The sequence below is a fragment of the Hyperoodon ampullatus genome (genome assembly GCF_949752795.1).
Source record: "Hyperoodon ampullatus genome assembly, chromosome: 3".
NCBI classification, from domain to species: Eukaryota; Metazoa; Chordata; class Mammalia; order Artiodactyla; family Ziphiidae; genus Hyperoodon; species Hyperoodon ampullatus.
Window position 1 is genome coordinate 16,496,104 of NC_136916.1, and position 24,563 is coordinate 16,520,666.

Consider the following 24,563-nt stretch of genomic DNA (forward strand, 5'->3'; position numbering starts at 1 on the left):
ATAAGTTTGTTTTCCATGTCTGTGAGTCTATTTCTGTTCTATAAATAAGTTCATTTGTATCATTTTAAAAGATTACACAAATAAGTGAGATTGTATGAGATTTGTCTTTCTCTGACTTACTTCACTTAGTATGATAATCTGTAGGTCCATCCATGTTGCTACAAATGGCATTATTTCATTCTTTTTTTATGACTAATATTCCATTTGTGTGTGTGTGTGTGTGTGTGTGCATACATATATACACACCACCTCTTTATCCATTCTGTCAGTGGACATTTAGGTTGCTTCCATGTCTTGGCTATTGTAAATAGTGCTGGTGTGAACATCGGGGTCCATGTATCTTTTTGAATTAGAGTTTTTGTCTTTTCCAGATATATGCCCAAGAGTGTGATTGCTAGATCATATGGTAACTCTATTTTTAGTTTTTGAAAGGTCCTCCAGACTGTTCTCCATAGTGGCTTTACCAATTTACATTCCCACCAACAGTGTAGGAGGGTTGCCTTTTCTCCACACCCTCTCCAGCATTTATTATTTGTAGACTTTTTGATGATGGCCACTTTGACTGATGTGACGTGATACCTCATTGTAGTTTTGATTTGCATTTCTCTAGTAATTAGCAGTGTTGAATATCTTTTTCTGTGTGTGATGGCCATCTGTATAACTTCTTGGGAGAAATGTCTATTTAGGTCTTCTGCCCTTTTTTGATTATCTTGTTTGGTTTTTTGATATTAAGCTATATGATCTGTTTATATATTTTGGAAATTAATCCTGTGTTGCTTGCATCATTTGCAAATATTTTCTCCCATCCTGTAGGTTGTGTTTTCATTTGGTTTATGGTTTCCTTTACTATACAGAGACTTTCAAGTTTAATTAGGTCCCATTTGTTTATTTTTGCTTTTATTTCCATTACTGTAGAAGACAGATCCAGAAAAATATTGATGCAATTTATGTCAAAGAGTGTTCTGCCCATGTTTTCCTCTAGGAGTTTTATAAATAGTATCCAGTCTTACATTTAGGTCTTTAACAACATAATGATTTGATATTTGTGTATGTTGTGAAATGATCACCACAATGTGTCTAGTTAACATCCATCACCATGCATAGTTACAAAACTTTTTTTCTTGTGGTGAGGACTTTAAAGATCTACTGTCTTAGCAAACTTTCAAGTATTCGATACAGTATTTTAATTATAGTCATCATGCTGTACATTATGTTGTGGTTTTGACTTGCATTTCTCTAATGATTAGTGATGTTGAGACTCTTTTCATGTACCTTTTGGCCATCTGTATATCTTTTTAGGAAAAATATCTATTCAAATCCTCTGCCCATTTTTTAATCAGATTAGTTTTTGTTGTTTTGCTATTGAGTTGTATGAGTTTTTCACATATATTACATATTAACCCCTTATCAGATACATGATTTGCAAATATTTTCTCTCATTTGATAGGTTGCCCTTTTGTTGTTGGATTTTTGCTTTGCCAGAGCATTCCAGTTCGATGTAGTTCTACTTGTTTGTATTTGCTTTTTTTGCCTTTCATTTTTTTTTAAATTAATTAATTTATTTATTTATGGCTGTGCTGTGTGAGGGCTTTCTCCAGTTGTGGCAAGCGGGGGCCACTCTTCATCGCGGTGCGCGGGCCCCTCACTGCTGCAGCCTGTCTCGTTGCGGAGCACAGGCTCCAGACACGCAGGCTCAGCAACTGTGGCTCACGGGCCCAGCTGCTCCTCGGCACGCGGGATCCTCCCAGACCAGGGCTCGAACCCGTGTCCCCTGCATTGGCAGGCAGACTCTAAACCACCGCGCCACCAGGGAAGCCCTGCCTTTCATTTTATTGTCAAACCCCAAAAATCATTTCCAAGACCAATGTCAAGGAGCTTTCTGCCTATGTTTTCTACTAGGAGTTTTATCATTTTAGGTCTTACATCAAGTTTTGAGTTAATTGTGTATGGTGTAAGATGGTAGTCAATTTCATTCTTTTGCACATGGCTTTCCAGTTTTCCCAGCATCATTTATTGAAGAGACTGTCCTTTTCCCCTTGTATATTCTTGGTTCCTTTGTCATAAATTAATTGACCATATATGTGTGGGTTTGTTTTAATTTCCCTTTTGGCTTGTTTTTGATTCACTGGTTGTTTAAAAGTGTATATTTAGATTCCACATCTTTGTGAATTCTCCAGTTTTTTTTGCTATTAATTTCTGTCTTTTTAATATTTATTTATTTATTTGGCCGCCCTGTGTCTTAGTTGTGGCATGCAAGATCTTTGTTGCTGCGTGCGAGATCTTTGTTGCGGCATGTGGGATCTTCTTAGTTGAGGCACGTGGGATCTTTTTCGTTGCGGCATGCAGGATCTTTTAGTTGCGGTACACAGGATGTTCATTGCGGCATGTGGGATTTTCGTCACGGCATGTGGGCTCTTAGTTGCAGCCTGCGAGATCCAGTTCCCTGACCAGGGATTGAACCCGGGCCCCCTGCATTGGGAGCACTGAATCTTAATCACTGGACCACCAGGGACCTCCCTTTGCTGTTAATTTGTGGTGTCCTTCCATTGTGGTAGGAAAATATACTTGAAGATTTCAGTCTTCTTAGATTTGTTAAGACTTGTTTTTGACCTAACATGTAATCTATCCTAGAGATGGTTCTGTGTGCACTTAAGAATAATGTGTATTCTGCTGCTGGGTGAAATATATGTACGTTTGTTGGACTATAGCGGTGTTGAAATCCTCAACAACTTTATAGAGTTGTTTTCCAGAGACTTTTTTTGTTCCTTTTTTGGGGTCATATTTCCCTGTTTCTTGTTGTTCCTTGACACCTGTGTTGCTATCTGCATATTTGAAAAAACTATTTCCTCTCCTTCTCTTTACAGACTGGCTTTCTATTGTTTATTTTCTTGACTGATTTTATTTAATCTATTTATTTGTTATTCAGGTATGATTAACATATAAGACTTCTGTTTCCTTTTCTTCACCCTTTTACACCCCCCAGCTTTATTGAGATATAATTGACATATGTAACATTTTGTAAGTTTAAGGAATAAAACATGGTAATCATACACACATATATTTCAAAATAATTGCCACAATAAGGTTAGTTAACGCATCAATCATCTGAAATATTTTTTTGTGGCAAGAACATTTAAGATCTACTCTTTTAATAACTTTCAAGTATGTAATACACTGTCATTAACTATAGTCACCAGGCTGTACATCAGCTCCTCAGAACTTATTTATCTTATACCTGGAAATGTGTACCCTTTGGCCAATATCTTCCCATTTCCCCCACTTACAAGCCCATGGTAACCACCATTTTACTCTTGGTTTCTGTGAGTTTGGTTTCTATGATGTTAATATGGGCTTGTCATATAGCCTTTATGATGTTGAGGGAAGTTCCTTCTATGCTCAATTTGTTGAGAGCTTTTCTTATAGTATTCTTATCTGGCTTTGGTATCAGGGTAATGCTGACCTCATAAAATGAATTAGGGAGTGTTTTCTCATCTTCAGCTTTTGGAAAACTTTTTGAAGGGTTGGTATTAATTCTTCTCTAAATGTTTCATAGAATTCACCAGTAAACCATCTAACCCTGGGTTTTTCTTTGATGGGAGGTTTTTATTACTCATTCAGTCTCCTTAGTATTAATTGGTTTGTTCAGATTTTCTGTTTCTCCATGATTCAGTGTTGATAGACTGTATGTTTCTTGGAATTTATCCATTTCTTCTTGATTATCCAGTGTTGTTGTACAATTTTTATAGTATTCTTATCCTTTTTATTTCTGTGGTGTCCATTATAATTTCTCCTCTTTGATTTTTTATTTTATTTGCTTGAGTCTTTGTTTTATTTCTCAGTTGAAAGGTTTCTCAATTTTGTTTAACTTTAAAAAAACAGCTGTTACTTTATTGATTTTTGTATTATTCTTCTAGTCTCTATTTCTGCTTTGGTATTTATTTCCTTTCTTCTGATAACTTTGGGCTTGAATTTTTCTCTTCTATTTCTAGTACTTAGTTGTAAAGTTAGGTTGTTTGAGATCTTTTTTCTAAATACAGATGTTTATTGCTTTAAACTTTCTTCTTAGAACTGCTTTTGATTCATCCCATAAGTTTTGGCATGTTGTTTTTATTTTCATTTTTTTCAAGATAATTTTTTATTGTATCTCCATTTGTTCTTTGACTCACTGATTATTTGAGAGTGTATTGTTTGATTTGCTCTTACCTATGAATTTTCCAGTTTTTCTCCTGTTATTGATTTCTTTTCTGCAACCATTGGGTTCAGAAAACATACTTGGTATGATTTCAGTGCTCTTAAATTTGCTAAGATTTGTTTTGTTACCTATTATATGAACTACTCTGGAGAATGTTCTGTGTGTTCTTGAAAAGAATGTGTATTCTGCAGCTGCTATTGGCGGAATGTTTTGTATATGTCTATTAGAGCTGGTTGGTCTAACGTATAGTTCAAACTCAATGTTTCCTTATTGATTTTCTGTCTAGATGATCTATCCATTGTTGAAAGTGATGTGTTGAAGTCCCCTACTTCAACAGAAGTGTTTTCTCTTTTTTCCCTTCAGATCTGTTAGTATTGCTTAACATGTTTAGGTACTCTGATGTTGGGAGCATTTATATTTATTGTTTTATTTTCTTGATGAATTGACCCCTTTATCATCATATAATTACCTTCTTTGTCTCTTGTTACAGTTTTTGACTTAAAGTCTATTTTGTCTGATATGAGTATAGCTATACCTGCTCCCTTTTGGTTTCCATGTTGCATAGAATGTCTTCTTCATCTTTTCACTTTGAGCCTGTGTGTCCTTAAAGATGAAATGAGTCTCATGGAGGCAGCATGTAGTTGAATCTTATTTTTTTATTTATCCACTCAGCCACTTTGAACATTTTGATTAGTGAATTTATTCCATTTACATTTAAAATATTTATTGAGAGGTAAGGACTTGCTAATGTGTCTTACTGTTTTCTGGTTATTTTGTATTTCCCATGTTCTTTTCTTCCTCTCTTGCTCTCTCCCTTTGTGAATTAATGATTGTCTGTAGTGGTACACTTTGATTCCCTTTTCTTTATTTTTTTATGTATCAACTGTAGGATTTTGCTTGTCATTTTCATGAGGCTTACATAAAACATATTGTAGATATAACAATCTTTTTAAGCTGATAATGTCTTAGCTTTGATTACATATAGATATGCTACCCTTCTACTACCCCCCAATATTTTGTTTTTGATGTAACAGTTTACCTCTTTTTGTATTGTGTATCCATTATCAAATTATTGTAACTATACTTATTTTTAATAATTTTGTCCATTAGCTTTCATACTAGAGCTGAGTGATTAACACACCACCATATTATAGTATTAGAGTTTTCTGAGTTTGCCTATATATCTATCTTTATTAATGTGTATTATATGTTCATGTGTTACTAATTAGCATTCTTTCATTTCACGCTGAATAACTTTTTTTTAGCATTTCTAATGTAATGCAAGTCTATTGATGATTGACTTCCTCAGCTTTTGTTTGTCTGTGACAGTCTGCCCTTCAGTTTTGACAGATACCTTTACCAGTTAAAATATTCTTGGTTGCAAGTTTTTTTTTTCTTTCAGAACTTTGAATATATTATCCCACTATCTTCTGGCCCACAAGGCTTCTGCTGTGAAGTCCACAGATAGCCTTATGAGGACTCCCTTGTATATGAAGATTTTTTTTTCTATTGCTGGTTTTAAAATTCTCTCTTTGTCTTTGATTTTAGACAGTTTTATTATAATGTCTTGGAAATGATCATTTGGGGTTGAAATTTTGGGGTGACTTATTAGCTCATGAACCTGGATGTCCAAATCTCTCTCCAGATGGGAAGTTCTCAACCATTACTTTTAAATAAGCTTTCTACCCTTTCTCCCACTTTTCTCCTGAAATTCCAATAATGCATAGATTCTTTTAATGGTACACCATAGTTCAGGTAGGCTTTCTTCACTCTTTCTTATTATTTTGTTGTTGTTGTTTTCCTTTTACTGGATAATTTAAAACAATCCATCTTCTACTTCACAGATTTTTTTTCTTTAGCTTGATCCATTCTGATGTTGATGCTCTTTATTACATCTTTCATTTCATTAATTGTATTCTTCAGCTCCAGAATTTCTGTTTGATTCTCTACTATGTTTTCTGTCACTCTGTTAAACTTCTTATTTTGCTCATGTGTTGTTGTTCCTGATTTTATTGGATAGTCTGTCTGTGTTTTCTTGTGGCTCACTGAGATTCCTTAAACATTTTTTTTGAATTATCTTTCAGGCTAAGTGTAGATATTCATTTCTTTGGGGTTGGTTACTAGAGAATTATTTGTTTCTTTGATGGCGTCATGTTTCCTTGATATTTCATGTACCTTGGCATCTTGCTTTCCTGGCTTTGCATTTGAATAAGCAGGCACCTCCTTCAGTCTTTACTTATTGGCTTAATGAGAGACATACCTTCATATGTCCAATCTGCTTGGTATTCTGGGGCTTTCTCGGGCTTTTTCTAGGGATTTGCCTGCTCCACACTTCTTGTCACATTTTTAGGGAGGGGGAGTTCTTAAGATTATATGCCTTCTCTCAGTCCTACAAAGCCAGGCTATGTGCTGACACCCTCCCATTTCTTTACTTTCCCCAGAGTGGTGCTGAATGATAAAATCTTATGTGCTTCCTCCCAATCTGGCAGAATTGAGGAAGCTTTCTGAACATGCTCACTGTCTACAAAGGCTCAATCTTGCTCCCACTGAGTGTACACAAAGTGATCCAGCCATGTGGTGTGTGTGTGTGTGTGTGTGAGGTGCACTAAGTGTTGATGGTGCCCACGGCAACTTGAGGGTATTCACAGGTGAGGCTTTCCCAGTGGCTTGTGGATGGGCTTCCTGATGATTCCACAAAGTGGTTAGTAGGATTAACATCCTTTTGATGCCTCCAAGCGTCCTGGATGCTGTTCTCCAAGCACCTCCCTACCTTCTAGTTTTTCAGTACACCTCACCTTTCTGGATAGGGTAAGAAAGAAGTTGGGCTCTTTGGCAGCATCCTGAATAGCTGGGAAAGCCAGTCACTCACACACATGCTCTCACTTTCTCCCATGGGAGAAATCATAGGCCAAGAAAGTCTCTCTTGGAACTGAGCTTTGCTTCCTTGGAGTGATGTGGTTAAAGAGAAACTAGTCCTCTTATCCTCTTTATTGCATCAAATCTTGGATTTTTGTTGTTGTAGTTGCTCCAACACTGTGCCGGAACTTCTCTGCTATACTCCCAGACTGGCACAAAGACACTTTCATCTGTGGGTAATTGTAAAACTTAGGTCCTTTGGGGAGAAGACGGTAGAAAAGTCTTATTTTGCCATTTTGATGATATCACTCCTCTGTTTTCTTATTGATATTTTGTTTGATGTTCTATCCATTATTGAAAATGGGTATTGAAATCCACTGTTATTATGTTGCTCTCTCTTTTTCCAATGAGTTGTCAATGTTTGCTTCATATGTTTGGAGGTTCTGATATTGGGTGCACATATATTTATAAGTGTTATATCTTCTTGATGAATTGGCCCTTTTACTATTATATGATGTCATTATTTGTATTTTTTGATAGTTTTTGTTTTAAAGTCTGTTTTGTCTGATATAAGTTTTGTCACTCTTTCTCTCACTTAGCATTTTTATGGAATATCTTTTTCATTATTTTACTTTCAGCCTGTTTATGTCTTTAAACATAAAATTATTTTCTTATAGATGGCATATAGATGGGTCTTTAAAAAATTGATTCAGTTTTTAAAAATTGGTATCTTGGGCTTCCCTGGTGGTGCAGTGGTTGAGAGTCCGCCTGCCGATGCAGGGGACCCGGGTTCGTGCCCCGGTCCGGGAAGATCCCACATGCCGTGGAGCGGCTGGGCCCGTGAGCCATGGCCGCTGAGCCTGCGCATCCGGAGCCTGTGCCCCGCAACGGGAGAGGCCACAGCAGTGAGAGGCCTGCATACCACAAAAAAAAAAAAAAAAAAAAAAAAAAATTGGTATCTTTGTGTGTGTGTGTGTGAGAGAAAGAGAGAGAGAAAAATAGGTATCTTTTGACTGGGGAGTGTATTTTTATTTAAAGTCATTATTGATAGGGAAAGATTTACTCTGATCATTTTGTTAATTTTTTTGGTCTCTTTTTAGCTTTCTGTCTCTCTCTTCCTCTCTTGCTCTTTCCTTTTTGTTTTATTGATTTTTAAAAATTTTCATTTTCATTATTTTCTTATTTTTTCCTACATATCTTTTATAGATATTTTCTTTGTGGTTACTATAGGGCTTACATAAAGCATTCTATAGTTATAACAGTCTATTTTATATTGACAACAATTTGATTTCAATTTCACACAATAACTCTACTGTTTTACTCTCCTCCTTTTAATGTTCTTGTTGTCACAAATTATATCTTTTTTATATTTTGTATTTATTAACATTTTTATAGTCTATGTTTTGTATACTTTTGTGTTTCTGTTTAGATTCCATTAATTTCAATTTGAATGACTCTCTCTGGTATTCCTTATAGGACAGGTCTAGTGGTGATAAGCTCTCAAGCTTTTGTTTATGTGGGAAAGTCTTTATTTTTGCTTTGTTTTTTAAGAATTGTTTTGCTGGATATAGTATTATTAGTTGGCAGGATTTTTTTTTCTTTCAGCACTTTTAATGTATCATCCCACTCCTTTTTTGTCTTCAGGGTTTCTGCTGAGTAATATGTTGTTAGTATTGTAGGGGTTCCTTGCATGTGAGAAGTCACTTTTCTCTTACTGATTTCAAAATTCTCTCTTTGTTTTAGACTTCTGATGTTTCGATTATAATGTGCCTTGGTGTGAACTTCTTTAGGTTTCCTTTTTGGAGCTATTTAGGTTTCTTCAAATGGGGTATCAATTTTATCTCCCAGATTTGGGGAATTTTAAGCGATTATTTTCAAATAAACTTTCTGTCCCTTTCTGTCTCCTTCTGAGACTCTGTAATGTGTATACTGGTTTGTTTTACAATGTCCCATTTGTCCTTTCAGTTCTTTACTTTTTCATTTTTATCTTTTTGCTTTCTATGATAGGATAATTTCAGATGACCTGTCTTCAAGTTTGCTGATTCTTTCTTCTGTTTTATCAAATCTCGTATTGAACCCCTCTACTGAATTTTAAATTTCAGTTATTGTATTTTTTAGCTCCAAAATTTGTGTGGTGCTTTTTAAAGTATTTTCTCTCTCTTTGTTGAAATACTCATTTTGTTCTTGGAACATTTTACTGAGGTAGTTAAGAGTTTTTATGATGGGCATTTTGAAATCTTTGTCAGGTAATTCATATGCATACATTTCTTTAAGATGAGTTTCTGGGCCATGTTTCTTTCTTCTTGTTCCTTGACACTATGTGTTAATGTCTGCACATGCAAAAAATCTACCACCTCTCTACAGACTGGATTCATACAGAGGAAAACCTTCTCCAGTCAGCCTGGCTAGAGGTTCTGGAGACCTGTCACACCTATTGTGTTGATGTGTCTTCTCTGGACTTGTGTATGTAAATTCTTAATTAGAAGGGGTTCCCTTTTGTACAGGAGTTCATGATCTCTTGCTCCCTCTGGTATCTGTGTGCTGTTCTGCAGACCCTGTGGAGCAGCACCATACCACCCAACTCTTGTTTGTTGGTTGGTTTTGTTTTCAGCAGTCCCCAGACATGTAGTGTATGTGGAGGCTGGTCAGTGCTCTGAGAGATACAAGACAGATAACAGTCCCTTGGCATAGTTCTTTAAAAGTCTGAACATTGGACATATATTTGAGTCTTCTCCTTCCTTCCCCAGGGAGAATCTTGGACCTGTTTTCTCAAATGCATTGTTCTGAGCTGGGGAGAGGAGCTTTGACTTTTGAGTGCATACTGGTCTAAACTGTCATCTTTGTTCTTAGTGGTCCCTAAACAACTAGAATATTCTGGGTCCCATTAGTACATCAAGACAGGCAATACAGAAGCTAGGGCCTCAGGCATCCCCCTGAAAAGCTGAAATGTGGGTGAATGTTCCAATTCTTTCCCTCCCCAGGAAGAAGCTGGGATTGGGGTGGGGGGTTTGCCTGCTTGTATACTAGCTCATATTGAGTGTATACTCATTGAGTGTATACTAGCTCATATTATCACCTTTGTTCTCAGCAGCTCCCAACCTTGGGCCGTTTCCTCTCAGTGTTGAGATTCAAGCCAGACAGAAACCAGTCCCACAGTAGCCTCCCCAAAAGTCTGAACTTTGGACACATGTTTTAGTCCTTTTCTTCACTTCCCAGGGGCAAGCTGGGAGCTGACATTTTCCTCCTGATCAGTGGTGCTGTGATAGGAGGAAGGATTATTGCTAGAGGGCGTCACAGATTTACCTTCTGGCTTCTGTGTTGCTGGTTCATCTTCACCCATTGTGCAGGAACCTCTCACCTGGTCTCTGCGTTTCTCACAAAGAGAATTGGTCCTTGTATTGTTGTTGAATTGGTATCTCCATGGGGAGGAGAGTCTAGGGTTTTCTGTTCTGCCATCTTCTTGATGTCACCGTCTTGACTTCTTAACTTAGATGTGGCCATGTGATTTTCTTAGGTCAGTTTAGCAAGAATCGGTCATGTGTGGAAGCATTAGGGGCCAGTGTGTGCTTCCCTTCATTCTCTCTTTTCCTTTGCTTCTGTGGCTAGGAATGTTGCAGATAGTAAGATTTATATCAGCCCTAGTTCCAAAGTGATAATGTTGAGCAGAACCTCTAGGTAAACTTTAATGAACATGGAGTAGGGACAGGAAATAGATCTTTGTACTTAAGCCACTGGAATTTTACAATTGTTTGTTACTTCAACATAATCTCACCTATCTCAATTTATACAGTTTGCAATGATACAATCATAAATGATATGGCCAATTTTTTGTTCTGTTCTTTTTTAGTTTGGGCATCAGGATACTGTTAGCATTTTAAAATGAAATGGAGAAAAATGTGTCTTTTTCTAAATTTTTTATAGTTTATATAGCATAGATATTCTGTAATCCTTGATGGTTTCATAGACATTTCCCCTAAAACTCTTTAGCCTTATGACATTTTTAGCAGTAGATTTTCAGTATTTTCCCCTGAGGATATTAGTCTATTCAAGTTTTTTTGCATTTCATTAAATATAATATATTTTGTTAGAATGTTATTTACTTTGTCTAGACATATCATTTTTAATGCAAAGATATATAAAATATTGTCTTATAATTTTTAAATATCTTCTATTTTCTATAGTTATATTCTTTTTGTATTTCTTGTATTTACTGGAAGAAGTAAAAGTAGTAGTTTAGAGCTCAGGCTCTGGAGCTGAACTTCTTGGGTATGAATTCAAGCTCAGCCAGATATTAATCATATAACTTTGGTTAAACTAATTACCTTCTCTGTCCCTCAGTTTTCTCATGTACAGATGAAGGAATAATATTTTGTGCTTTAAAGAATCGTTTTGATAATTAAGACATGAGCTTGAGAATTTAAAGTGGTCCCGGACAGACATTTTCACAAGTTTCTGATGGAATCCAACGTAGTTCCTTCCCTTTTAAAAAATTTAGCTTTTTACAGAACAATAACAACACTAATAACAATAGTACTGTGTTATTGACAGGCTTCTAATGCTTCTTCAAATCCCAGAGCAATCATTCTCCTGAAATCAGAGTAGACAGAAATCATGAATTCTAATTCTAACTGGTGAAAAGTGGACTGTGCCCTTGGCACTCACTTCTTTTAAACTTCTAATTAAATTACTGTGTATGATTTTATAACTCATACTATTCTTTTTTTAGTTCTAAGATTATCCTAGCATTAGCAAGTAGGAATTTATCCAAGATAATTACTATGGCTTTATGACATGACCCTAGTACTAGTAGTCATTTAAGAAATTCCCTACTGTTTAGTATGACAAGATGTCCCATGCTGTCTTGCACATTTCCTGTCTTGCACATTTCCTGTCTCATAGCTGGAATCAGCTATTTTTCCTAGGAGCTTTGATTTTTTTTAATGGGAAATGTTATTAGAAACCAAGATCTGAAAACTAATTGTGCCCATTGGTACTGGGGTAGCTTTGAGGTACATTGAGCAGTCAGACTAGAAAATACAAATACACATGTGTGTCTATATGTGTATATATATATATTTATACATGCATACATATACATATTCGTACATACATATACCTACAAACACACACATGTGTGTATGTGCATGCATATATACATAGATATATTTAGAAATTATGAGTTTCTTACAGATACTTTTAATTCTAATCTATCCCCTCAAGGCTTGTTCTTGCCTTCTTCCACTTCCTATGTGCATGTCCCTTCTTTCATAGTGTAAATCCTGACTTCACACAACATCAGCCTATTTACTTGTTTGCTCAATCCTGTAAAACTCTAAAATTGTTTTAGAACTGACTGATTAGCTTATACCATTAGAAAAACAAACCATGTAAAATGTTTCATGATTTTATTTCTCTTACCCAAGATTGAGAGTGTAGTACTGTATTCATGAGTTAGTTGGATTAGTGCCTTTTTTATTTAAGTTCAGTTGATTTATTTCTTAAGTTGCTTTCCTGTTTACTGCACTCGTCATATCCTTGTTAATATAATTTTTTGGAATATATAGAATATCAACCTACTTTCAAAAGAGACCGAGGGAGAGGGAGAGGGAGGAATGGAGAGAGAGAGAGATCATCTTTTCCTGAATACCTTCCCCTACATTCCCCAGTTTACCCCTTCTGTTGCAAGTAACCATCTATTATATCGTTTTCTGGTTTATTATTTCTGTATTTCATTTTGTAAATGTAAGTGTCTCTATTTTTCTTAATTTTCCCCCTTCCCCTTCTTTCTTACCTCAGAGGTAATATGCTAGATATCTACTTTTTCACTTTTATTTTTCATTTAACATTCTTTCTTGGAAATTCTTTCATGTCAGTTTCTGGAAAACTTTTTCATTCATTTTTACAGCTGTATATTTATAGTTTATAGTATATTTCTTAGGTTATTCAAGCAATAGTCTGTGAATATTTAGGTGGTTTTGAATATTATTCAATTACAAATGATGCTCTGGTAAGTAACCTTGTGCATATGTGTCTTCATTGTTTGGCATATGATTGTAACCTAAAGTATAAATAACCCAAGAAAACTAGAGACTAATAGAAATATATTCAAAACACTCATTAAAACTTTTCTCACAATTTTCATGTCATATCTAGCATTATGGTAATTTTTTTTAACTTTATCAAAATGAAAGAAAGTTCTGCTGTACACTTGTATAAAGTTGAAGTTTAGGTATTTCACAATAGATATATTTTTTCTATTCAGTGGACTAAATGCATTTCTTGACGTAGGTTATGATGAAGCATCAGATGAAAAGATTATGCTTAACCATCAGGATTCAGTGTCAAAAACCCAAACACAAGTAAAGAAACAAAGAACTTTCAAAAGGAAAAGACTCTCTAGTAAGTACAATAATCATAAATAACTTCATATTATTTTAAATTAAACTCATCAGAAGATCTTTTTTCTTTGCTTCCTGAAGATATATCTCAGCATATATTTTGCAGAAATTTTACATGTTGATTTAAAGTGTGAATACCCTAAGACAACTAGAGAGCAAAACTGAAATTATTGATACAATTTGGTTGGAATTTCTGATCATAAGACTATTTTATTCTCAGTATCCATTAAGGGCAATAATAGGTCAATAGTTGTCTCACTAGCTGTGTACCTTTCAGCCAACCTGGGAAATTTCTGCTCCAAAAGATCAGTAGGTGCCTCTGACCTATGTCAGTGTCTTTTTGCTATAGGCTTTGATGGGTGAAAAGAGGTCAGTAACTTAAAAACCAAATGGGGATCAGATGGGTCCGAGGGAAGGCAGCTTGAATGGCCTGTTGGAAGTCCTCCAGAGCATCCTGTTGGTTGGGTCTCCACTCAGAGGTAATAGCCTTTATGCTAACCCCACAGATACGTGCCATCAAACCCCTGTGGGCAGAATGCAAATGTGTTAGTAGTCAGAGTCCCATCAATATTCAGAGTTTTTTTTTTTAATAATTTGGGGAAGGGAGGGCCAAAAAATATGCAAACATCTCCTCTGGAGTAAGATTTTTATCTTCTACCCTGGAATTTCACTTGGATACTAAGTCCTTGTCTATATTAATGACCCAGCCATGTTGCCCCATATGGATCAACAGGGTGTGCAGTCCTGTGGGATGGTGCCTTTGCCTGGGCCCACCAGAAGGATGTCATCAATATAGTAGAAAGCTATTATTCCCTCTGTGAGTGGGACATTTTCTAAGTCATGCTCTATCCATTGAAGATAGGTAGATGGGGAATTTAGGGAGCCCTGTGGAAGGACATTGGTGGCATATTTCAATTAATTCTACATAAGGGTAAACTGATCCTGGTCATTTGCATGAAGAAGGATGCTGAAAGAGAGTTCAAGTTGTTGGTTGCTATATACCAAGTTCCTTCACCTTGGGCAATAGCTTCTATGACAGGCACAATGCCAGTGCCAGGTTGGTACTAACACTGTGCAGCCTTAATTACTTAGTCTGTAGGCACCTGACGTTTTGTGCACAGGCCTGTTAAATGGAGAAATAGTCTATGGAATTTGTTGGCTTCTTTAAGCTCAGCAACAAGGGCAGTTATTTCTTTTTTACACCCAGGGAGTCAGTATTGTTTTTGGTAGATATGGGCACTAAGTTCTGGTAGTTGGGTCGCTCAAGATCTTCCACCTGCCCCATTAAAATATCCTAACTGCAGCAAATCCCGTCACAACGTGAGAGTGAATGCGAGTGGTGGGTCACGTAAATAATACATCTATACCGACAATATATTCCGTAGTAGAGGCCATAACAATGCACTGTACGGTAGTGTGGGCTGGAAAAGGTTTCTGTTTGTGGTGGTGGCCCCAAACCAGACAGAATTATCTGTTTTCCCCTCATCCTGGTGCCAGGGCTTGTGGGGATTACAGTTATCAGTGTACCGCCATCCAAAAGGCCCAAGAAATGTAATTCTCACCTGCCTGTAATTTGTACTGGAATAGGCCCTTATATATCTTTACTGGGGATGTAGGTACCTTGGTATAACCCTATCTTGTTTTTTATTTTTGAAAGCTGTGATCAGGGTCAGTGTATGTGGAGTTCTTTGATCCATCTCAGAATTCACTGATAAAGGTAGCGAGAATAGCACTTGCGTTATTCATAGCGGCCGCCACAAAGTGGACCATAGTGGGGCTACATGTTGGGTCCTCATGGCCCATCATCTAACAATGAGTACCTTGGTGGAGAGCATTAATTTCCTGCTTTGAGACCCCACTGTATGGTAATCAGGCCCATAGATTTTTAGGTAAGGTCATTGCCCATAACATCCAGTAGAGGGAGCATGATTACCATTTTTACATTTTTACATTTTACATTTTTACATTATTACATTTTTTCTTTCTGGGCAGCAATTTCTGCATGCCTGAAAATTTGCCAATTAGGATCTGACTATGTCACAACTGACTGACACAACTTATGAGGAAATTTGATTCAGCTTGATAACCAATAGGATTCACAAAAGTGAACTTAGAAATCTGAGTCTGGTAAGACCCAAGTCTAAGTTCTCTCCAGGTCACTGGGCAAAGTGATTCCAAAGTCCTATACATTCTTTTATATTAAAGGCATGAATCTTGGTGTCAGGACTTAGAACTAACAATAGTCACAGAGTATAACTCAGCTTTCAGGGTCTCTGATGACTTTTAGGTCTGTCTCTGGAGAACCATAGCCATTAGCTAGGGAATTGTTTCCCTGGCTCTCTTAAGAGTCCCTCTGTTAGATCTCTAATTTGACTCATTAGTGGAACTTGATCAGAGTTTGGAGGCTAAAGTGAAGGTCCAATGTTCCCTTCAAACTGAAAGTCTTATTTAACAATTTGTGAGAACTTTCTAAGAGTGCTCTGTGGCCTCCACCAGCACTTGCTGAGGCTCACTGGCTAAGTGTCCCATTGGATCCTCACACTCTTGCAGTTGATCCATTTGCACAGTCCAAGGGTGGCCCAAATCTTCTCTCACACCTCCTAAAAGTCCTTTGTAGGATCTACAGCATTATGTTGATCACTTTGCTCACTGTACCAGTTTCTCAGAGAGCTAGAGAGCTGCCGGTTGTCAAGTTGGCCAATTAAGATAACAAACTAAACAAAGTAAAATTCTGCCTTTTTTCGCTTACTCTGATAGTATAAGCAAGAATCTAAACAGAAAAGGGCTGAAGCTCTACCAGTCTTCCATTTTCCCCACAAAACAGCACTAGGCAAGGGTCAGGTGTATCATTATAGACAGGAGAGAGTGGGGGCAACATCTCACTGCCCCAAACCAAAGGCTCCTGCTGTTTTAAGGACACTGGGCCCAGGGGAAGGATGAGGAGGCAGAGTTTGGAGCAGATAAGTACTTTACACTGAATCAGACTGAGAACAGTGTCTTCCAGGTCTATCTTTAAGGTGGCATAGGTAGAGGCATCTGAACAGTACAGGTTCAGTACATCTGAACCTCTGAATGGAGGTTCCTAGGCCAGAATGCAGATAAATTTAAGATCATGGCCATCTAGAAGTGGAGGTTAAGGGTCAGCCTGACTGCAGCTACTTCTAGTGCGTGCAGTGTGTACATCAAGTCAGTGTGGGGTTGGAAGTTTTTCCCTATAAGAACTGCCAGGTAGGTTTGTAATTGCTTATGGGGCTGAAAGATCATATACAGGGTTTTGACTTGCAGTTGGAACCTCAGTGTATGTATACACACACACACACACACACACAGGCACACATTCATATGTACCTATACCTACATACACATAAAAGTGAACATATATATGCATATACACATACATAGGCATATTTAGAAATTATGAGTTCTTACAGGCACCTTCAATTCCAGTTAATACCCTTAGGGCTTGTTTTTGCCTGCCTTCATTTTATATGTGGATGTCCTTCCACAGTGAGAGTCCTGACTTTGAGCAACATCAACACATTTATATATTCACTCCATCCTATAATACTTCTAAAATTGTTTCACAGTCACTTAGCTGATACCACTAGGGAAAAAACCTACTAAAATTTTTGTGATTTTTTTTTTTTTTTTTTTTTTTGCATCCCACTCTCTTGCCTAAGACTGAGAGTATATGTCAAATACTGTTGATGAACTACTTGGATTTGTGCTTATTTTTTCCAGCAGTAGATTGATTAAGGTTGCTTCCAACGTTAGTCTTTTTATTTTTTACTTTAGTTTTATTTTTGGAATATGTAAAACATGAACCTTTTCTAAAAGTAATAAATATGCAAAAAATATATATAAAGCATAATTCCTTTCTTATTCCTTCCCTACATTCCTTAGTCCTCACCCTCCTTTAGTAGGTATCCAACTAAATTGGTTTTTGGTTTGTCTTTTCTGTTTCATTGAAAAAATAACTTATTTCCCTCTTTATGTATTTCTTTCTTATGTCCCTTTCTTTCTTTTACAAAAGATGAAAAAGATAGCATGCTAGATTTTTTTTTTTTTTTTTTTTTTTTTTTTTTGCTGTACGCGGGCCTCTCACTGTTGTGGCCTCTCTCGTTGCGGAGCACAGGCTTCAGATGCACAGGCTCAGCAGCCATGGCTCATGGGCCCAGCCGCTCCGCGGCATGTGGGATCTTCCCAGACCGGGGCACAAACCCGTGTCACTGCATCGGCAGGAGGACTCTCAACCACTGCGCCACCAGGGAAGCCCTAGATATTCTTCACTTCAGTTTTTTTTTCATTTATTGTTGCCTCCTAGAAATCCCTCCAATTCGTTTTATAGAGATCTTTTGCATTTCTTTTACAGCAGTAGGTACACTTGTTTATACTACATCATATACCATAATTTATACTTTACCGTAGTTTATAATATATACTTTAAATTATTCAACCAATCTTCTATGCTTATATATTTTGCTGGTTTTAGCTATTTTGCAATTACACATAATACTGTAATGAAAAACTTGTACTTACACATTTTCTTTTTTTTTTTTAAGAAGCCAACATAGGTTTTTTAAAAAATATCTTTATTGGAGTATAATTGCTTTACAGTGGTGTGTTAGTTTCTGCTTTATAACAAAGTGAATCAGCTATACATATATATATATATATCCCCATATCTCCTCCCTCTTGTGTCTCCCTCCCACCCTCCCTATCCCACCCCTCTAGGTGGTCACAAAGTACTGAGCTGATCTCCCTGTGCTGTGCGGCTGCTTCCCACTAGCTATCTATTTTACATGTGATAGTATATATACATTTTCATTGTTTGGCCTATAAATATGTATTTAGCTAAAGTATAAATAACACAAGAAAACTAGAGACTAATATAAAATATATTTGATGCCTAGGAATATTTATGAAACACTGAGACTGTTTCAACATACATCTATCAAAAATGATCTTGCAATTTTCATGTGGATCTAGCATTGTGGCAATTTACTTAAAACTTTATAAAAATGAGAGAAGATGCTGCTGCATAATTATCATAAATTTGAAATTAGAGATTTCACAATAAATCTCTGTTCCCATTTAAGTGGAGTGAATGTATCTCTTTTTGTAGCTCATGATAAAGTACCAGATAAAAAGCTTATGCATGAGAATCAGGATTCAGTGTCAAAAATCCAACAGCAAGTAAAAAAAGAAAAAAATCTCAAAAGGGAAGGACACACTAGTAAGTATAATAATTATAGATAATTTTTAAATATTTTAAATTAAACTCATCAAATGATCTTTTTTGTTTGGTTCATGGATATGTATTTGGGCATATGTTTTATTTTATTTTATTTTTTAAATTAAGTCAATTTATTTATTTTTAATTTTTTGGCCTCGCTGCGTGGCATGTGGGCTCTTAGTTCCCCAACCAGGGATCAAACCCACGCCCCCTGCAGTGGAAGTGCAGAGTCTTAACCACCAGACCAGCAGGGAAGTCCTGGGCATATATTTCATAGAAAATTTCCACTCTGACCTAAAGTGTTAATACCCTAAGATAATTAGAGAACAGAAACAAAAGTATTGATACCTTTTGATTGGGATTTCTAGTACTAAGATTACTTTAAGGCCTTGGGTTATGTACTCAGTATGATTCAATAACAGACCATCAACTGACTCTTAAAGGGTGTACGCTTCTGAGCTCTCTCCAGGAGATTTGGGTCCATAAGTTCAGCAGTTGACTCTGACCTGTCTGTGGCAGTGTCCTTTAGTCATAGCCTATAGTTGGTGAACAAAGAGGTGCTGAAACCTGTAACTCAAACAGGAAATGTGGATCACAGGGACCAAGGGGAACGGTCAAATTCAATGTCATGAGATTTTTCCATATGTTTTCTTCAAGAAATTTTATAGTTTTTGGTCTTAAGTTTCAGTCTTTAACCCATTTTGAATTAATTTTTGTGTATGATGTAAGGTAAACATCCAACTTTATTGTTTTACATGTAGATATCAGTTTATTCACCTATTTCTTAGAGACACTGTCCTTTCCCCATTGATTGGTCTTGACACCCTTATTAAAGGTCATCAACTATACATGTGAGGGTCTAAGCTCTTTATTCTATTCCATTGGTCTGTATGTCTGCCTTTATGCCTCTACCACACTATTTTGATTACTTGTGCTTTGTAATAAGTTTTGAAATTAGTAAATGCTAGACCTATAAATTTGTTATTCTTTTTCAAGATGTTTTGGCTATTTGGGATCCTTTGAGACCCTGTATAAATTTTAGCATGGGTTTTTCTATTTCTTCTGCAAAAAATGCATTTGGATTTTTATAGGGATTGCACTGAATCTGTAGATTGCTTTGGGTAGTACTGAGACCTTAACTATATTAAGTTTTCAAATCCAGGAACATGGGATGTTTTTTCATTTATTTGTCTCTTCTTTAATTTCTTTCAGCAGTGTTTTTTTAAATTAATTTTATTGGAGTATAGTTGCTTTACAATGTTGTATTAGTTTCTACTCTACAGAAAAGTGAATCAGCTATACTTATACATATATCCCCTCCTTTTTGGATTTCCTTCTCATTTAGGTCACCACAGTGCATTTAGTAGCGTTCCCTGTACTATACAGTAGGTTCTCATTAGTTATCTATTTTATACGTAGTATCAATAGTGTATATATGTCAATCCCAATCTCCCAATTCATCCCACCCACTTCCATTCCACCTTGGTATCCATACGTTTGTTCTCGAGTCTGTGTCTATGTTTCTGCTTTGCAAATAAGATCATCTATACCATTTTTCTAGATACCACATATATGTGTTAATATACGATATTTGTTTTTATCTTTCTGGCTTCACTTCCATGTTCTGGCTATCATCAGTAGTGCTGCACTGAACATTGGGGTGCATATAGCTTTTTGAATTACATTTTTCTCTGGGTATATGCCCAGTAGTGGGATTGCTGGGTCATATGGTAGTTATATTTTTAGTCTTTTAAGGAACCTCCATACTTTTCTCCATCATGGCTGTATCAATTTACATTCCCACCAACAATGCAAGAGGGTTCCCTTTTCTCCACACCCTCTCCAGCATTTATTGTTTGTAGATTTTTTGATGATGGCCATTCTGACCAATGTGAGGTGATACCTCATTGTAGTTTTGATTTGCATTTCTCTAATAATTAGTGATGTTGAGCATCTTTTCATTTGTTTGTTGGGCATTTGTATGTCTTCTTTGGAGAAATGTCTATTTAGGTCTCCATTTTTTGATTGGGTCGTTTTTTTGATATTGAGCTGCATAAGGTGTTTGTATATTTTGGAGATTAATCCTTTGTCAGTTGCTTCATTTACAAATATTTTTTCCCATTCTGAGTGTTGTCTTTTTGTCTTGTTTATGGATTCCTGTGCTGTGCAAAGGTTTTAAGTTTCATTAGGTCCCATTTGTTTATCTTTGGTTTTATTTCCATTTCTCTAGGAGGTGGGTCAAAAAAAATCTCACTGTGATTTATGTCAAAGAATGTTCTGCCTATGTTTTCCTCTAAGAGTTTTATAGTGTATGGCCTTACATTTAGGTCTTTAATCCATTTTGAGTTTATTTTTGTGTTATGGTGTTAGGGAGTGTTCTAATTTCACTCTTTCACATGTAGCTGTCCGTTTTCCCAGCACGACTTATTGAAAAGGCTGTCTTTTCTCCATTGTGTATTCTTGCCTCCTTTGTCATAGGTTAGGTGACCATAGGTGCGTGGGTTTATCTCTGGGCTTTCTATCCTATTCCATTGATCTATATTTATGTTTTTGTGCCAGTACCATGCTGTCTTGATTATGGTGGCTTTGTAATATAGTCTGAAGACAAGGAGCCTGATTTCTCTGGCTCTGTTTTATTTTGTTTTTATTTTTTTACTGTTTCTTTTTTTTCTGGCTCCGTTTTTCTTTCTCAAGATTGCTTTGACTATTTGGGGTCTTTTGTGTTTCCATACAAATTGCAAAATTTTTTGTTCTAGTTCTGTGAAAAATGCCATTGGTAATTTGATAGGGATTGCATTGAATCTGTAGATTGCTTTGTGTAGTATAGTCATTTTCGCAATATTGATTCTTCCAATCCAAGAACATGGTATATCTCTCCATCTGTATCGTCTTTGATTTCTTTCATCAGTACTTTATATAGTTTTGTGTGCACAGGTCTTTTGCCTCCTTAGGTAGGTTGATTTCAGCAGTGTTTTATAGTTTTCAGCGTACATGCCTTTTGCCTCCTTGGTTAAGTTTATTCCTACATATTTTATTATTTTTGATGAATTGTTTTCATAGTTTACTTTTTATATTGTACATTAATAGTTTGTAAAAATGTAACTGATTTTTACATGTTGATTTTGTACCCTGAAACTTTGCTGAATTTATTTATTAATTCTCATGGGGTTTTTGTGTGTGTGTATGCATGTGTGAATCTTTAGGGTTTTCTATGTATAAGGACATTTTACCTATGAACAGATAATTTTACTTCTTCCTTTCTAATTTTTATATCTTGTATTTCTTTTTTTGCCCAGTTGCTGTTGTTAGGACTTCTAGTACTATGTTGAATAGAAGTGGTGAGAGTGGGCATCCTTGCCTTATTTTTTATCTCAAAGGAAGTTTTTAGTTTTTCACCACTGAGTGTGATGTTAGCTGTGGGCTTTGCATATATAGTCTTTATTATATGTGGGTATTTTGCTTTTAATCTTAGTTTGTTGAGTGTTTTGTTTAATCATAAAAGGATGTTTAATTTTCTGTATCAGTTGAGATGGTCATGTGTGGTTTTCTTTTTTTCCTTCATGCTATTAATGTGATGTGTCACATTAATTGATTTTCATGTATTAAATCAACCTTGCATTCCAGGAATAAATCCCACTTGGATGTGGTATTTAATCCTTTTAATGAGCTCTTGAATTCTGTTTGCTAGTATATTGTTGAGTTTTGCATCTGTGTTCATCAGGGATACTGGCCTGTAATTTTCCTTTCATATAATCCCTTTGTCTGACTTTGGTGTCAGGCTAATACTGGCTTCATAGAACGAGTTTAAAAGTTTTCCTTTTCATTTTTTTGGATGAGTTTGATGAAGACTAGTGTTAATTTTTTTGTTGTTGCTGTTAATGTTTGGTAGCATCCTGCAGTGAAGCTGTCTGGTCCTGGGTTTCTATCTGTCTGGAGGTTTTTGGTTACTGATTTAATCTACTAGTTACTGTTCTTTCAGATATTCTGTTTATTCATGATTCAGTTAGTAGGTTGTGTTTCTTAGAATTCATCCATTTTTTTCTAGGTATTTCAGTTAGTTGGCATACAGTTGTTCATAATGTTCTCTTATAATAATTTTTATTCCTATGGCATTGGTTGTAATGCCTCTTCTTTCATTTCTTACTTAATTATTTGAGTCTTTTCCCTTTTTTCTTAGCTAATCTAACTAAATGTTTTCAATTTCATTGGTCTTTTCAAAAAACCAACTCCTGGTTTTATTCATTTTCTTTATTGTTTTTCTCTTCTCTGTTTCACTTACCTCTGCTCTAATCTTTATTATTTCCTTCCTTCTGCTATCTTTGGGTATAGTTTTATCTTCTTTTTCTAGCTCCTTGAGTTGTAAAGTTAGGTTGTTTACTTGAGATATTTCTTCTTTTTTAATGTAAGCATTCATAGCTATAAATTTCCCTCTTAGCACTGCTTTCATCGCATTGCATATATTTTGTTATGTTGTGTTTTCATTTTCATTTGTCTCAAGATAATTTCTAATTTCTCTCACAATTTCTACTTTACCCATTGGTTTTTCTGAGAATATATTTTTATATTTCCCACATATTTGTGGATTTTCAAGTGTTTCTGCTACTATTAATTTCTAGTTTCTTTGCATTGTGATCAGAAAAGTTATTTTGTGTAATATCAGTATCCTGGAGAATGTTCCATGTGTACTTGAGAAAAATGTATTCTGATGTTGTTAGGTGGAGTTTTTTTTGCATATATCTATAATGTCCAACTGGCCTATAGTGTTGTTCAAATTCTCTAATTTTCTTATTGATCTTTTTTCTGGTTCTTTCCATTATTGAAAATGAGGTTATTGAAGTCTCCTACAATTTTTGTTTTATGGTCTATTTTTCCATTCAATCTGGTTAATGTTTTCTTTATGTATTTAGGAGTTCTCATGTCTGATGAATATATGTTTATATATATATACACTATAATGTTTATATTTATATTTATAATGTTACATATTCCTGGAGAATTGACCTTTTTCTTATTATATAATGTCTTACTTTGTCTGTTTAACAGGTTTTGACTAAAGTCTCTTCTGTCTGATATTATAGTATAGCCATCACTATTCTATTTTGGTTACCATTTGCATGGAGTATCTGTTCCCATCCTTTCACTTTCAGTCTATATATGTCCTTAGACCTAAGTGAACCTCTTGTAGACAGCATTATAGGTGGGTCTTATTTTTTATACGTACAGCTACTCTGTGTCCAGGGAGTTTAACCCACTTACATTGGTAGGTTGTGTGTTTCTAAGAATGTGTCCATTTCTCTAAGTTATCCAGTTAGTTGGCATACAGTTGGATAGGAAAGGACTTACTTTTGCCATATTGTTAATTATTTCCTGTATGTCTCATAATTTTTTGCTCTTCATTTCCTATTTTACTTTCTTCCTTTGTCTTTCATTGATTTTTTTTTTGTAGTGACATGCTTTAATTCTCTTCTCATTTCCTTTTGTGTATTAGTCTTCTCAGGCTGCCATAACTGAAAGCCATAGACAGGGTCACTTTAAAAAAATTATTTATTACAGTTCTGTAGGTGAAGTCCAAAATCTAGGTGCCAGTAAGTTAGATATCATTCTGAGATGTCTTTTCTTGGCTCATAAGTATCCACCATCTATTGTGTACCCACATGACCTCTTCTTTGTGTGCAAATGGAGAGAGAGAGATAGCGAATGAAAGCTCTGGTGTCTCTTTTTATTAGGGCAAGAATCACATCAGATCAGGATCTTACCCTTATGATGTCATTTAACCTTAATTACTTCCCTTCCCCCATCTCTAAAACCATCATATTGGAGGTTAGGGCTTCAACATATGAATTTTGGGGGATACAAACATGTATCCATAACATGAATAGTC

At 35.8% G+C, this 24,563-nt stretch overlaps 1 protein-coding gene across 1 annotated transcript in view; it reads left to right on the forward strand.

Moving 5' to 3' along the window:
- The window catches only part of CCDC7 (coiled-coil domain containing 7), a gene marked incomplete at both ends in the record, with an annotated part of 108,913 nt that overhangs the window by 28,094 nt on the left and 56,256 nt on the right, over positions 1-24,563 (forward strand). The window contains 2 exon segments of the mRNA XM_079699051.1: positions 13,337-13,447; positions 18,572-18,682. Coding sequence (XP_079555177.1) covers positions 13,337-13,447; positions 18,572-18,682 — 222 coding nt within the window.